Source organism: Alosa alosa, chromosome 16 (genome assembly GCF_017589495.1).
Source record: "Alosa alosa isolate M-15738 ecotype Scorff River chromosome 16, AALO_Geno_1.1, whole genome shotgun sequence".
Lineage (NCBI taxonomy): Eukaryota > Metazoa > Chordata > Actinopteri > Clupeiformes > Clupeidae > Alosa > Alosa alosa.
The window spans coordinates 16,005,752-16,020,233 of NC_063204.1; the positions used below are offsets into that span (position 1 = coordinate 16,005,752).

General features: G+C 44.5%; 2 protein-coding genes across 3 annotated transcripts; one reads left to right on the forward strand and one right to left on the reverse strand.

Annotated features, from left to right (window-relative positions):
- Positions 1 to 1,169: 1,169 nt before the first annotated feature.
- On the reverse strand, positions 1,170 to 4,866 carry LOC125309208 (bucky ball-like). Its single transcript, XM_048265955.1, has 6 exons — positions 4,704 to 4,866; positions 4,339 to 4,500; positions 2,654 to 4,207; positions 2,304 to 2,411; positions 1,564 to 1,701; positions 1,170 to 1,477 (listed from the first exon to the last, which is right to left on the reverse strand). The coding sequence occupies exons 1-5, from the start codon at positions 4,708 to 4,710 to the stop codon at positions 1,580 to 1,582; spliced, it is 1,953 nt and encodes a 650-aa protein (XP_048121912.1). The 5' UTR covers positions 4,711 to 4,866; the 3' UTR covers positions 1,170 to 1,477; positions 1,564 to 1,579.
- Positions 4,867 to 5,063: 197 nt separating this feature from the next.
- kbtbd2 (kelch repeat and BTB (POZ) domain containing 2) lies at positions 5,064 to 14,240 on the forward strand. Of its 2 annotated transcripts, none has more exons than XM_048265956.1 (5): positions 5,064 to 5,316; positions 8,149 to 8,265; positions 8,701 to 8,926; positions 10,336 to 10,501; positions 11,091 to 14,240. In XM_048265956.1, exons 2-5 carry the CDS (start codon positions 8,157 to 8,159, stop codon positions 12,651 to 12,653), a joined length of 2,064 nt encoding a protein of 687 aa, XP_048121913.1. In that variant the 5' UTR covers positions 5,064 to 5,316; positions 8,149 to 8,156; the 3' UTR covers positions 12,654 to 14,240. The 2 variants fall into 2 exon arrangements, with proteins under 2 accessions (XP_048121913.1, XP_048121914.1); XM_048265957.1 differs by lacking the exon at positions 5,064 to 5,316 and adding an exon at positions 5,335 to 5,894.
- The last annotated feature ends 242 nt before the right edge of the window (positions 14,241 to 14,482 follow it).

Below are 14,482 nucleotides of genomic sequence, written 5' to 3' on the forward strand. Positions count from 1 at the left end.
CATTTGGGAAATGTGTTTGAAGAAGCTGACTGGCTACCAAAACTATGGAAATTAGGACCCTGGCAAATCACACCAATCTGGAGGCGGGCAGGACTCAGCCTCTCTGACAGCCAATTAGTGGCCAATTGGTTAACACAAATGGATGCTGTGGTCATTTGCCAATTTAGCTATTTCTCATCTCTGACAAACAACCCTGTGTATTTATCTAAACTATTTGGTTCAGTTATTAGTAGCTGGAGCCAGAGTCGCTAATAAGCACAAATAAATTATGATAAAATACAAATGAATAATGATTTGATAATACACTCAGCATAAATATTGAATAATAAATAAACTCCCATTGACAACAGTCCTGCACATTAAACATATATTCATCTCTGTCTGCTCCTCGTGTGACATCATGTTCTTCACTAATATGGAGCATCTTCCGAAATGTATACATGTCACACATATCATTTTGTAACTACTTCTGCAATATAGATTTAGCATTTCAGCATAAACCCACACATTATTGACACCTACAGATGTGTTCAAATCAATCATTTATTTCATTGCATTCTGAGTCGTGGTCCTGGAGGTTGGTGGTCCCCCTACTTTGCATACATTAATCTCTCATCCTACAGCAAGCACACCTGATTGATATCAGTGTCACCACAATGACCTTGATGACCTATATCAGGTGTGTTCAGCTGATCAAGAATGCTCATCAGTTTAGCTAGGTAGGCGTGGCAGGAACAGGGTTGAGAATGACTATTTAACCAACTACCTTTGGCGCATGTCACTGTCATTTTTAAATGTAGTTGCCTGGATTTTGCACTTACAAGATAGGGGATTCTACACACTTTGGAAACCCCAGTATGTTGAGAAAATTCATCAACCTTTGTTACTTAGCCACCATTAAAGATCTTAAATAATTGAATGGCGCAATTCAAGAACAAAGGATAAATACCACAAGTGATAAATGTAATGGCAGTCACACATACACAGTCATGTTTGTTATAGCTAAAATGGCCTCATCACTCAGGGACAGAGGGTTTGATTCATGTCTTCTTTAGGATGTAAAGAATAGTATCATAGTAAACCGTATAATAGCAAACATTTTTTTGAAATTATGCATAATTAACATACAAAGGGGGAGCAGTGTTCAACAAAAACATATTGGATTCAAATCTGTGAGAATTGCAAATATTTTAATGCCATCTTCACTGCAAAGCATTACAGCCAGGGAAACTAAATGTTCAAAGAGCAAGATGATAACAAAACATTTTATTCATAAGTGCCATAATAACCTTACACCAAAATGAAAGTATTGTAACTAGCATAGTGCAAATTATTTTACAAAATTTGATCAAACTCAAAGATTATGGTATTCTGTGCATTTTTCAGTGACTACTGTGACCCTCTCTGTAAATTCATCCATTGCCGCAAAACCCTTTGTGAATTTATGTGGACATCATGTTCTTCCATTTTGTGCTCCCTAAAAGGATGAGAGAGAATAGAGTTAGTCACATTTTACTGGCTTCTCACATATTAAAATCAAGTTCTCTCTACAGTGTATTTTACCAATTCCGACGTGAAACTAAGGCAGCTCTATTTCCTCTCCCTCATCTTCCTCCTCTTCTTTGTCGTTCTCTGGGTTTTGGTTTTTTGAGTTCTTACACAGTTGTGGCTTAGCCACAGATCTCCTCTGGACCCTCCTTGCTGAAATTTTTAATTGAATTATTCATAAGATTAAGTGAAAAAACAAAAACATTTCCCCTACGGACAGTCTGTTCCTAGAGATTTCAGTCGATACCTTTGTTCCTCAGTCAGTTGTAGCCTAACTGAAGTAATTACATGAACAAAGGAGGCTGCTGGCTGGGTTTGTAAAAGGTCTGACTCAAAGCTAAATGAGAGGGTACAACATTGACCAGGAGTTACACATGGGCCCTGAGGCAATGCAACTTCAGGGAATGACTTCATCCACAGATGGAGTGCTGAAGGATGGAGTGCAATTGCAGCACTGCACAGAGCAAACATGGGGAAGGTTTCCCCACACAGAGGATTAAGCCTAGTTCTACTAAAAGATTTTTCATTGTGTTAGGCTAGATTTATATACTGGAACCTGGCCAATTCACCTAAAGTAGCCCACATTCATTTCAATCCTATAGCCATGCTGCCACAGTTGGGTTTTTAGAATAACATTGACAAAAGAATTTTGTAGATCATACTTTATGAAAATGGAAAATCAAAGAAACAAATCTATAAATCATATCAGCACTTTAGTAACCAATTCGGGGGGAAAAACAAAGTAAAAACTGTACCTTGTTTCTGTGGCAAAGGTTGAACTTTTGGGGGTTTAACTGAACCCTTTCCACCTCCAGTCTCTCGACAGTCCTGGTGCCGACCCTCACCTTCTCTCCACTGTTTCTCTGAGGGAGAGGCCAGAAACAAAGTATACAGAACTTTCTGACTACACTTATGCCACATCTTAAACTATTTCAATGTTTGAAAGTGAGAATATACACCACTGATGCAAAGATCGAAGACTACCTACTAACATTTCATATGACAGAATAATTTAAACATGAGGGCTTAAAACAAAGGTGGCATTCACTTAATTATGAAATAATAATAAATTCACAATAATGATAGTCATTGATAAAATGGTTACCCCTGCATGGTCTATGTTGTTCCTCTCTGGGCTCATGTCTATGGCTCCTCTCAGTCATAGCAGCCAATTCTTCACAGCACTTGTGCATTGGATAGTCCCAAGCCTTACATTCTGACTGTCCTTGGTGATCAGTTTTCGCTCTGCAGTACAACCTCCTAGAACTAGGTTTTGTTCGGTGTTGGAGACATTTGGACTTTAAGGTTCGACAGGTGGGGGCCTTCTTTCTAATATTCCTTGAACAGGACTTTATACTTTCTACTTTATCAGCTTCATATACGGCACCTTCATCGGAGTCACCCTGGTCATCGCAGCAATAAGCTCCAGAGATGTGTGCTTCTGTTGTGACCATCCTCTTGGGCACCCGAAGGCCACACGTGGCACATGTATACTTCCTGAGGCGCATGGTGCCACTCTCAGTCAGCGCTGGCTTTTGCACTTCCATGGCAGTCAATTCAGGCCGTCTTCCCCCAGTGTACACGTGACCTGGAAACAGATCCATGTCGTCAAGGTCAGTGGAAAACATCTCATCCCTCGAGGACAGCTCGTCCAGAGAGGGGCTAAGGACACTCAAGCGCTCATGGGCCAGCTGTGGGGGACAATAGCTATAATAGAAGGGATTGCCAAGGGAGAGTGGAGGGACAGCGGAGGGAGCCTTGACAGGAAGGTTCTTCTGAATGACTCCAGCAGAAAGCACCCTGCCAAAAGGCAGATGAACAATTCGGTATGGCAGGTCAAGGTCATCACCATCATCCATGTCAGACTCCTTGGTTGCCGTTCTTGCTTCACTCTGAGGGACTACCCTGTAGATCTCCTCTGTGCCTTGTATCATGCCATCTTCAGGCCCTTGACTGGAGTCAATGTGGGAATGAAACCCTTCAAATGAGGAGCTCTTGGTTTCTCCACAGCAAACAGGATGATCTTGTGGATAGTCAGAGGTCAAGACTTGCTTTTCAGTATGACAAAAATGAAAATGTACATCATTGTCATTCTCTTCCTCATCCTCCTCCTCCTCAAGCTCATGCTTCTCACGAACAGATGAAGTGTCCAGAGGTGGCTCACCATCTGAATCCATTGACCAGCCCTCCCGCTGTCTCTGACTGGTATTTGATTCGCACGCAGATGTGGTCGCATTGTTGAACAAAGCCCCAGCAGATGCTGGGGGAATCTGGGTGCGTATTGGCTCTTGCTTATTACCCTCTTCTGGTTCCTCTTTTTTCGACTCATCTCTCAATGAACAGACTCCAGATGTCGGAGAGATGACGCCTGAGTCTAGCTCTCGTTCAGAGGAGGTCTCGCTTGCACGGAGTTTATCCAGGCACTCAATCAGTTTGTTCAAAGCATCACTGGGGTCTGTCTGGGCACCAGAGCAGGTGGTCTCCCTCGACACATTGCTATGGTGATGGTGGCGACGAACAGTGTCATATGCTGCAGGGTTGAAGTGAGGGTCATACATTCTTCTGTAGTCAAGGAGATGCACTGGAGCATGAGGCATGACATATCCTGGATACTGCATATAAGAGTAGGGAGAGAAGCATGTACGTCCGAAAGGTAAACCTGGTGAAAGCAATAGCAACATTAGTGCCAAATTTAAATGCAAAATGAGTACATTAACATTAGAGTTGACATGCCACTGGTCTTTTTTGCAGTAGGCTAACAATGTTAAGCTTCAGTAGTGATAACCAAACCTGATCCGGGGAAGTTGTAGTGGTTGTATGGGTTGTTTGTATGCCACTGGTACGAGTTATAAGGTTGAGAGGGTGGCTGTACATAGCAAAATGGTCGTGGATGACTGACAGGCCGTTGCTGCGACTGACCGCTTGCCACTGATTGTGAAGATTGATTCGCCTCTGCAAGAAGAAATTATTTTGTAACAATTTACATAAACCTAACCTGCCTATTCAGATTCCCACCGTGAAACACATTCGAAATGTGTCCACTGTGCTTTAAGGGCTAGCAACTGATTTACACTTGGATTTCACTTGCAGACACACGAAACCATATCTGATGTTTTACATTTACTTGAATCATAACCAATTGTGTAAAGCATTACCGTCCATGTTTTAATTTAGCCGCAAGAAGACACTGGAGTCTTCCAAGTTAGGATAAAGCGAAAAGGAATTGCGAGTTTTTTTTTATATATATATACACAATTAATTAAAACATACATAAATATTATTCTTTTGCCACCTTGTCGTGGTTAGTACAAGGACCTCTGTTAGCTAAATAATTCTCGCAGTTTCACAGCAATTAGTGACTTTTATAAGATACACCTGTTTCCTGATTGTTCCCTGATTGACTGTCTTTAAGCGAATTTCTAATAGCACGAACGTACAAAAACGATATAGTGTTAATATGATCTCCACAGAAATAAGACGAACACGCATGTTTATAAATATTTAATTTCAGTTGTAGGCCTAAATAAAATGACAGAAGTATTTTCCAGCAGAGGGCAGACAATCCTTGCTGATGTGCTACAAATCTTGGGCGCATGCCCAGTATCCTCGTTTAGCCCCTGTTGTCTTGTAAGGCGCTTGCGCGGTTAATAGAGGCTTCCTGCTAGTCGCCTCTCGCCGTAATTGTGTAAATTCGGTTTCCGGAGCTCATACTTTGTTTAACGGCTGGAAGAAAGCAGATAACCTACATTTATGGAAACATCTCTTACAGTAAGAAAAATGCCTTTTCAGATAATCAAAGAAGCAGAGTAGCGTTACGCTAGGTTTATGGCCATGGTAGCTTGAATCACTTGCAAACCATCAATGTAACGGTTTCCACCTAGCTTGGGTGCATATCAAGGTAGCTATCGATCTCCAGCGGTATCGTCGTAAGTGTAGACAGCTGGCTAGTAACAGCGTAATGCTAATGCATAATCTTATCCCACTCCATGCAAGTTAACGTTAGCTTTTGAGTTAGCACGACTACTAACAGACGGTTACGTTGTGATCAATATAACAAATAGTTAAAATGTAACTATAAGCAGGTTGTCTGAATTGAATTGGCTTGGCTTATTATTTGATGTAACATTAACGTTAGCTGGCTATGTGTATGCGTGGGTGTATTAAGTCTTGACTGCCCGAGAAGGGGGACCCGGAAGGGAAGAGCAGCAGCCGCATCTGCTGATCTGTCTCTGTAGCACTAGCTCCTATTGAAATATAACTGGACACTTGTTTTGGTGGAAATACAGTGGCCGACACCCGGCAAAACCCATCAAAGAATTTGGATATCTAAAGATTACTCGCGAAAGGTAACGATGTAGTTAATATATTTAATTATACATTGCTAGCCAGCTGGCTAAGGCCTTTCCGATAATCCATGTTTGGGGGAAGGGGTGTGGGTACTGGATGTTTTTGGTGGTGGGTGAAAATGGGGCAGTGACCAGCTACGTTAAGTGTTAGCTAGCTAGCTACTTAGCAGATGAAGCACACACTGACGTTAGATGGCTAGCTAGAAGGCTAACTAGCGGTATGGGGACGAGCGTTTTTTAGGAAACCTGACGTATACTTAGCTAGCTTGATTCTCGGTCATGTTAATCTTGGGTACATTGTGTTCTTTTAAACACAATGTGCACAAAAGTAGCTAGATATGTGTTAAATGTGTGGTAGTATTAACTAACATTGGATTCCTGGACAAGGTGGCATCCTTGGCAATGTTTGCTAACTAGGTAACGTTAATGCTAACGTTACCTCATTTTGATTTCAGCTAGCTATGATATGCTGGTCATTTTAGTTACTCAGCTAATGCAATCCAGCTGTCTGAATAGCCTACATCAGTTGGGTACATATTAAGACACTCTGAATAGTCCACACCCTGCTATAATAATAACGTAAAATAATCTCACGTTAGACTGATAACGTTAGGTCGGTCGGTAGAGAGAGAAATGGGAGTAGTCTCGTCAGTAACATAATGCACCATACTCGCCTGATCCTCAAATGTGTCTGATCATAAACATAGCAACTATGGATATTCAGATGCGACTGACTTTGTAACCTTTTTTCTTTATAATGGTAATTACCCATCACTTTCATTGTGAGATCCTTTGACATTTCATCAGTCGTGATTCAGGTTTATTTGTTAGCCATCGTAGTCAGCTAACGTTAACGGTCTACCCGCTTTCTTGGGTTGATATTGCTGATAGTAGTCGCAAAGATGATATGATGTTAATCACCTAGCGGGAAACAATGCTGTATCCAACAATTGCCCTACCGTACAATGCAGTGACCATTGGTGATTCATTGTATAGTAATAATTCAGTTTTGCTACTTGTAGTATTTGGCGCATGGTGTATGCGGATAGACTCGTGGCGGTCGTTAGTTAACGTTCTAACCGGAAGCCTGCGAATGATATGCTGCTGGCTTTCAGTGAAGCTGTGGTCAAGCGAGGTGTTTGTAGCCTAGTTTGTTGTAGCTACAAAACCCATCACTAAGTGCCCCCCTCCATCCGTTCTCTTATTGTCTTTATTATATACTTGAATATGTAGCAATATAAACATTAAATGTTTGAATACTGAAATGAAAACCTTGGAATGAAGGGCATATGGCCTATTTCATATTACTGTGTCTCATATATATATATATATATATATAGCAACTGTTTGATGACTGCAAAACTACCGTTTTCTTCAGATATATATATATATATATATATATATATATATATATATATATATATATATATATACATATATATAAATATATATATATATATCTGAAGAAAACGGTAGTTTTGCAGTCATCAATCAGTTGGCTGCACCACTGTCTTGTAGTATCCAACCAAGTGAAGAGGGTTGGGCTGGGATGCCAGTATTTGGTTCAGAAAAATTGACAGTGGCTTGACCATATGCCAAAAATACCCATCATGGTGGGTTGCAAAATGGGCAAAGGAGGATGCATCCCTTTTTGCACTCTTTCAAACTTCATTGATTAATAACATAACGTAGACTAGTAGCGTTTTCCTAATTGTCTGCGTTAGTGCGCCTTGTTCTATCACACACCCACAGTTATGCTGGCTAGCTGGCACGGTGGACCGGCTGAAGGCTCAGCCAGCAAGATACAGTGATGTAGGGGCTGCGAGGCTAGCAGATGACCTGCCAACAGCCGAGGACTGTTGACTGTGCATTTTTCTTATGCGGAAGGGATCCTGGATATGTGCTGAGTTGACAGTGAGAAAGAGATAGGAACAGAAAGGCAGACTGAGGGCAGTGGGAAAGGAGGAGGGTGGCAGTGCTACAGTATATGTCTACGCAAAGATCGTGTCAGGTTAATGTTGAGAATTGGTGTGTTTTTTTTAAAATGAGTTTCATGCTGTGTGATATTTATTTCAATTCTACTGGACACATTTAATATCATGCCACTTTTCAGACATTCATCATAAATTGCCTTGATCCATTTACATAGAAGCAGAAAAACAGTTATATTCAGGAGACTGTTGCATGTTTGTAGGATGCCCAGTCGTGTCCAGTTTTCTGATTGTCATCTGTGCTTGTCCTTTGTCCTACACAGGATCCTGAATGTGGAGACGCACTGATGTAGCGGCATCCCTTTGCTTCCTCTCTACCTCCAGGTCCTTTGCCCCCCCCCTCACCTTCAAGGCAGACAGCAGGCCAGCCAGTCCAGACGGTTCGTCCTGACTGAGGGAATTACTGCATCGATTAGCACTGACCTAACCTCTCACTCTGCTCTCTGGCCAAACTGCGTCGGAGCTGACACGGCAACTGAAGAGGACTTTTTTTCTGTTCTCTCTCTGTTCTTTTTTTTCTGGAGAGAGAACGGAACTCTGTGCCTATGCTGAAAACAATGATGATAGAAATAAGACTGGGGAATTAAGTGCAGTCTGCTGTACACCTTCACTTTCTGTATTCCTGTAGAATTTCTAGTGGACACTTGATATCCTGCATAGTTTTTCTTTTTTACCTACTGGATCTGGATCAACTGAGGCTGTGCTGGGGATCACCATAGAGTTGGAGTGTTTTCTCCCCCCCCCCCCAAACGTGATTCCGATTTCCCAATTTTTTAAAATCTTTTTGTTTCCTGTTGGGCTTGGGGTCCGGTTAGGTCCGGCACACGCTAGACTCCTGAAGCTGGGGCGCGACTCATGGGACGCGAGCATGTCGGATCTGGGAGAGCGCCGGCCGGTAAACACAGACTACGCTGTCTCCGTGCTGGAGCAGCTCAAGTTCTTCTACGAGCACAAGCTCCTCACTGACATCACACTACTGGTGGAGGACAATGAGTTCCCCTGCCACAAAATGGTGCTGGCCACCTGTAGTTCCTACTTCAGGTAAGATTCTGTTGTAGAACTGTTTTGTTTGTGTATGTTGGTGCATTTAGTGCATGTTGTCTGTCTATGATGTGTTATTCAGAATAATCTGAGATGCATGATTGTTTCTGAGATGCATGATCATCCATCTTCTGATTTACCTTCTTTAATTTGAGCAGACCTAATAAAAAAATAGTGACCATTGTGCAAGTTGACCTTACTTTTGACACTTACAAGTCAGTTTTGTCAACGCGTCAGTTTGCAATAGGTCATCTTGGTGCGATACCATTTTGCCTTCACATGATCTAACAAGGGATAGCATTCCTCTTGTAGCTGGTGTCCGTAACAGCTGCTGATTAGTGAACTCCTTTTCCTTTCAATCTCCAGACACACACAAACTTTAATCAAGCAGGCTTTGTTGACCGGTGTCAATTTTACATGCTCATAGGTGCAGGCCTGGCCTTACTTGCCCCACACTTTCCCAGCTCAGCCTTGACACATTTACTGCTTGCTTGCTGCTCGTTCCCACTTCCACTCCCACCAGCACCACTTCCCATCGCTTCTTTCCTGCTGTTGCTCTCCTCTCTTATCCTCTTTCCTCTCCTTCTTCTGTCATTCCACCTCCTCCCCGTTTCCCTTCATCGCCTTTTTTTGTCTCAACCCATGGGCCATCGGTGCCAATACCCTGCCCTGTTTGTGTGTGATTGGTGTAGTTGGTTGATTACTTTCAATTCCAAGTCTTGGAATAGAATCTTGAGACTATATACAATTAAAGTAACACCAAAGAGTTTTTTGTACCTTAAAATAATGTTTTCAAAATTGGAATGAGACATAAGAGACTGCAAATTTGACTTGCATGATGTCGCAATACATCGTATTTTTATAAAATCATGCAACATATTCTACCTTGTCTGTGGACATCTTTATTTGCAAAGCCGGTGCTGGATAAACAAATGGCGTGCGTGCGACAGAGGAAAAGTTCTTTGGTGTTGCTTTAACAATTAATGTAACAATATACATTTCTCGGAATGGGCTACACCGAATTTAAAAATGGTCCTCTTTTTAACTACAGATGTAGAATTTTTTTAATAATACAATTTTTATGATCAACTGGACTGATGTCGTGTCAGGCCCCCTGATGTTAGTCATGTTGGGGTACTTGAAGTTACTGTGGTATTGTAATATCACTGCATTATCTATCTACGCAGTTTTCTAATTGGCACAAATGTGAATGATTGAAATCACTACAGTAGGTTTCTATGTAATATAGCTAGTAATGTGATGCTTTTTCTCTAAACAGAATACATGTATTTTATGTAGTCCTATGTGCGCTCAGTATTGACATTTTAAACATTAATGTTTATATGCATGTGTACTTTCTTCCTATGGTAATTGGTTTTGATTTTGGATTTGATTTTTTCCCTCTTCAGAGCCATGTTCATGAGTGGCCTGAGTGAAAGCAAACAGACTCATGTTCACCTGCGCAATGTGGACCCTGGCACACTGCAGACGATCATCACCTACGCTTACACGGGCAACCTGGCCGTCAATGACAGCACGGTGGAGCCGCTCTACGAGACGGCGTGCTTCCTCCAGGTTAGTAACCACCTCCAGCGGATCACGCTCTCCACATCTCCAACAGAACCCCACAGTAATCATTTCCCCCCCTAGCTCAGCACTGACAAAGTCAAAGCTTGCAATCCCTACACATACTATTGGACACCAGCTGCATGTGCCATGTGCAGTGATATTGACCTGGCCCAACAGGTTATTGCATGTCAAAGATTCTCAGATAAAGACACCGACTAACTGATTTAATAGGAATGATAATGGCCCTAATCCACCTCATGGGGTTTATGGGGAAGCATATCTTTAGACACTAGTTAGGATTCGGCTTCTCCTGGTTTTCCAGAGAGAATATTTGTGAGTGTGTGAAGGCACATCCAAATGGTTATTGTGTGTGCCTATATTTTAAAGGTCATTTCAGTAGAAAGAAAAGTCTAGCTGGAGATTTCTCTCAACCAAACCTCTACTCGCACTCAGCTGACCTTGAGATGTCCCGACACATTGATGTGAATGCCAGGGGCTCCCATGGGAATCAATGTGATGCATCAATTTCTAACAGTGCTCAGCAAACCTGATGTGTTTTTTTTTTTTTTTTGTCCTTCTCTCTGCGGTCTCTCAGGTGGAGGACGTTCTGCTGCAGTGTCGTGACTATCTGGTCAAGAAGATCAATGCCGATAACTGTGTGCGCATGCTGAGCATCGGCGACCTGTTCAGCTGCAGCGAGCTGAAGCAGAGCGCCAAGCGCATGGTGGAGCACAAGTTCCCCGTGGTCTATCGGCAGGAGGCCTTCCTGCAGCTGTCGCACGAGCTGCTGCTGGACGTGCTGAGCAGCGACAACCTCAACGTAGAGAAGGAGGAGACGGTGCGGGAGGCCGCCATGCTGTGGCTGGAATACAACATGGAGACACGCTCGCAGCACCTGTCGTCCGTGCTCAGTCAGATCCGCATCGACGCGCTGTCCGAGGTGACGCAGCGCGCCTGGTTCCAGGGCCTGCCGCCCAACGACAAGTCGGTGGTGGTCCAGGGCCTCTACAAGTCCATGCCCAAGTTTTTCAAGCCACGTCTGGGCATGACCAAGGAGGAGATGCTGATCTTCATGGAGGCTGAGCATCCTAACAGCAGCGAAGTTATGGTGGGCTCCCAGTATGCCGTGGTGTGCTACAGCCCACAGGCCGAGAAGGTGTACAAGCTGCGCAGTCCGCCAGGCGACCTGCAGAAAGTGGGCACGCTGGTCACCACGGACAACGACGTCTACATCGCCGGGGGTCAGGTGCCGCTGAAAAGCCCGCTGGCAGCGGCGGGGAGTGGCCACGGCAAGGCGGGCAAACTGCAGGCCGCCTACCGCGCCACCGACAGCTTCTTCTGGTTCGACGCTCAGCAGAACGCCTGGGTGGTCAAGACGCCCATGCTGTGCGCGCGGACGCGGCCCGCCCTGGTCTACTGCGAGGGCCACATCTACGCCATCGGCGGCGACAGCGTGGGCGGCGAGCTGAACCGGCGCACGGTGGAGCGCTACGACCGCGAGCGCGACGAGTGGACCATGGTGAGCCCGCTGCCGTGCGCCTGGAGCTGGAGTGCGGCAGTGGCGGCTCGCGAGCGCATCTACGTCATGAGCCACGACCTCACCTACTGCTACTTCCCACGCGCCGACGCGTGGGCCGAGATGGCCTCACGCCGCACCAGTCGCTGCTTCGCCTCGGCCGCCGCCCTGGGCGACCAGATCTTCTACGTGGGCGGCCTGCATGTGGTGAGCAACTCGGGCACGCGGCCGCAGGCTAGCACGCTAGATGGCTCGGCCGTCACCGTGGAGGTGTACGACGTCGGCAAGAACGAGTGGCACGCGGCGGCTAGCATCCCGGCGCGGCGCTACTCGGACCCGTGCGTGCGCGCCGTGGTGCTCTTCAACCAGCTGTGCATCTTCATGCGCGAGACGCACCTCAACGACCGCGCCAAGTACGCACTCTACCAGTACGATGGCGAGCGGGACTGCTGGTGCCTGCGGCAGCCGGTGTCGGAACGCGTGCTCTGGGACCTGGGCAAGGACTTCCGTTGCGCCGTGGGCAAGCTCTACCCGTCCTGCCTGGAGGAGTCGCCGTGGAAGCCTCCGACGTACCTGTTCTCGAATGATGGTGCGGAGGAGATCGAGATCGACGGGGAGATCGTCTCGCTGCCGCACGTATAGCTCCATCTTACACCTCCCCTGATCAATGTGCTTCCCAACAGACACCAAACCCAAGTCTCTCCTCAACCGTGATCGATGCGTTGGACTGTGCCTCAGGTTGAGGAGTGAGTGGATGGACAGAAAAACAGGCGAATGCATAAATGGATTTTGGGGAGGCGCTTGGAACAAAACAAGTGCGAAGGGGAGGCTCCGTTTCATCCGATAACCAGGGTGCATTTTCCGTCTTTGCTGTGCTCTATAAGGAAACTTCTTTGGTGACATGCATACCAAAATGGGGTCTTGCCCCCTGAATCAGCCCCAAGTATGCAGCCCTCCCACCCCACACCCCTGGACCCACCAGCTCAACCCAGCCCAACTGAGCACCTCAAAGCTCTGGTAAACCTTCTCCAGTATCACACCACTTAAACCCGTTTCATCATCCAAACTATGCCTCGAGTCAACAAAGAGAAAAAGAAAACAACTTGTAATCCCTTAAAGTACTAGTCGTCTCAAAGATAGAAAATGAAACATTTTTTTTTTTTTTTATGTCAATTGCTACTTCAAGTATTATTACATGTCTGATACTCTCTTTTCATGATGTGATAATCTAAAGACAATGATGACGATTATGATAATGACAATGATGCACTTAGTGGCAAACCTCCTTTGAATGACCCTTATGGCAACTGTACCAAAACCTCTCCTCCCTCTCTTCTCCCTCCTACTCCACTGAGCTGCAGATGATTTGCTCCTATGCTAACCATGTGCAAGAACAGGGTGCGTGTGTCTGTGTGTGTGCGTGCGTGTGTGCGTGGTGCATGGTAAGGGGGATGTAGTCTGCCTGGGGTGGGGTGTTGAAAGGTGGCTGCTGGTCCAGTCACCCTACTGTCTTTCCCACTCCCAGCCCACACTCTTCCCACCTTGCTGTCCGTAGTCTCTTCCCTTTGCTTTCTCGGTCTTCTCTCCCCCAAAAACGTATTGCTGGAATTCTATGTATTTTTTTTTTTCACTTTTTTTCCTCTCTGGGGGAGAAAGTGCGGGTCTCTTCCACACAAACATGCACCTCTCTGCTCTTCTCAGTTGAACAGCCAAAAATACATTTGGGCTCATGCATTTTTATTTCCAAGCTGCTGAAATATATATATATATATATATATATATATATATATATATAAATATTAAAAATATATATATTTTTCATATGTTACAAAAAAGAAAAACTGTTTTAGTGTGGGGAAAGTAACCAGGTCTATTTTGTATTAGTGTCTTTTTTATTATTTAATATCTGATATTACTGTAGTGTGATTGTGTATAGACATCCATTTCCCTGTTTTTTTTTTGTTTTTTTCTGAGTGAAAATATTGAGGAATCTTGCTGCTGATTGGGTCATGAAGAGGGAATGCCCAAAAGCTGTTGCTACGGAGATCGTCCCAGCAACCACTAACAGTAGCGGGAGAGGTCAGGGGAGGAGAGGAGCTTCCTCTTATCTTTATAGAACAGGAGCACAGGTGCTTCATGTCAAACCTTACTAGCATGTTCAGCTGCATCATGTTCCTTTGGCACTGTATTTTGAATGAACATTAATTTATTAAAAAACATGCATAAATATGGTCCTGTTCATGCCTTCTTTTGTGAGTGTGGTTGTGATTTCATGGATATTTGACATCTTAAGTAGTAATATTTTGATAAATGATAAATCTCACCATCACATAATCAGGCAGCTATGCCGATTATACTTAATGGCTGGTACACATTGAAGGGCCAAAGGCACTGCCATTGAAAGCCATGTGCCTGGTAAACACGCAGTGTGTTTGCTATTCAGTGAGTGCAGCAATACAAACAGCCGCTCA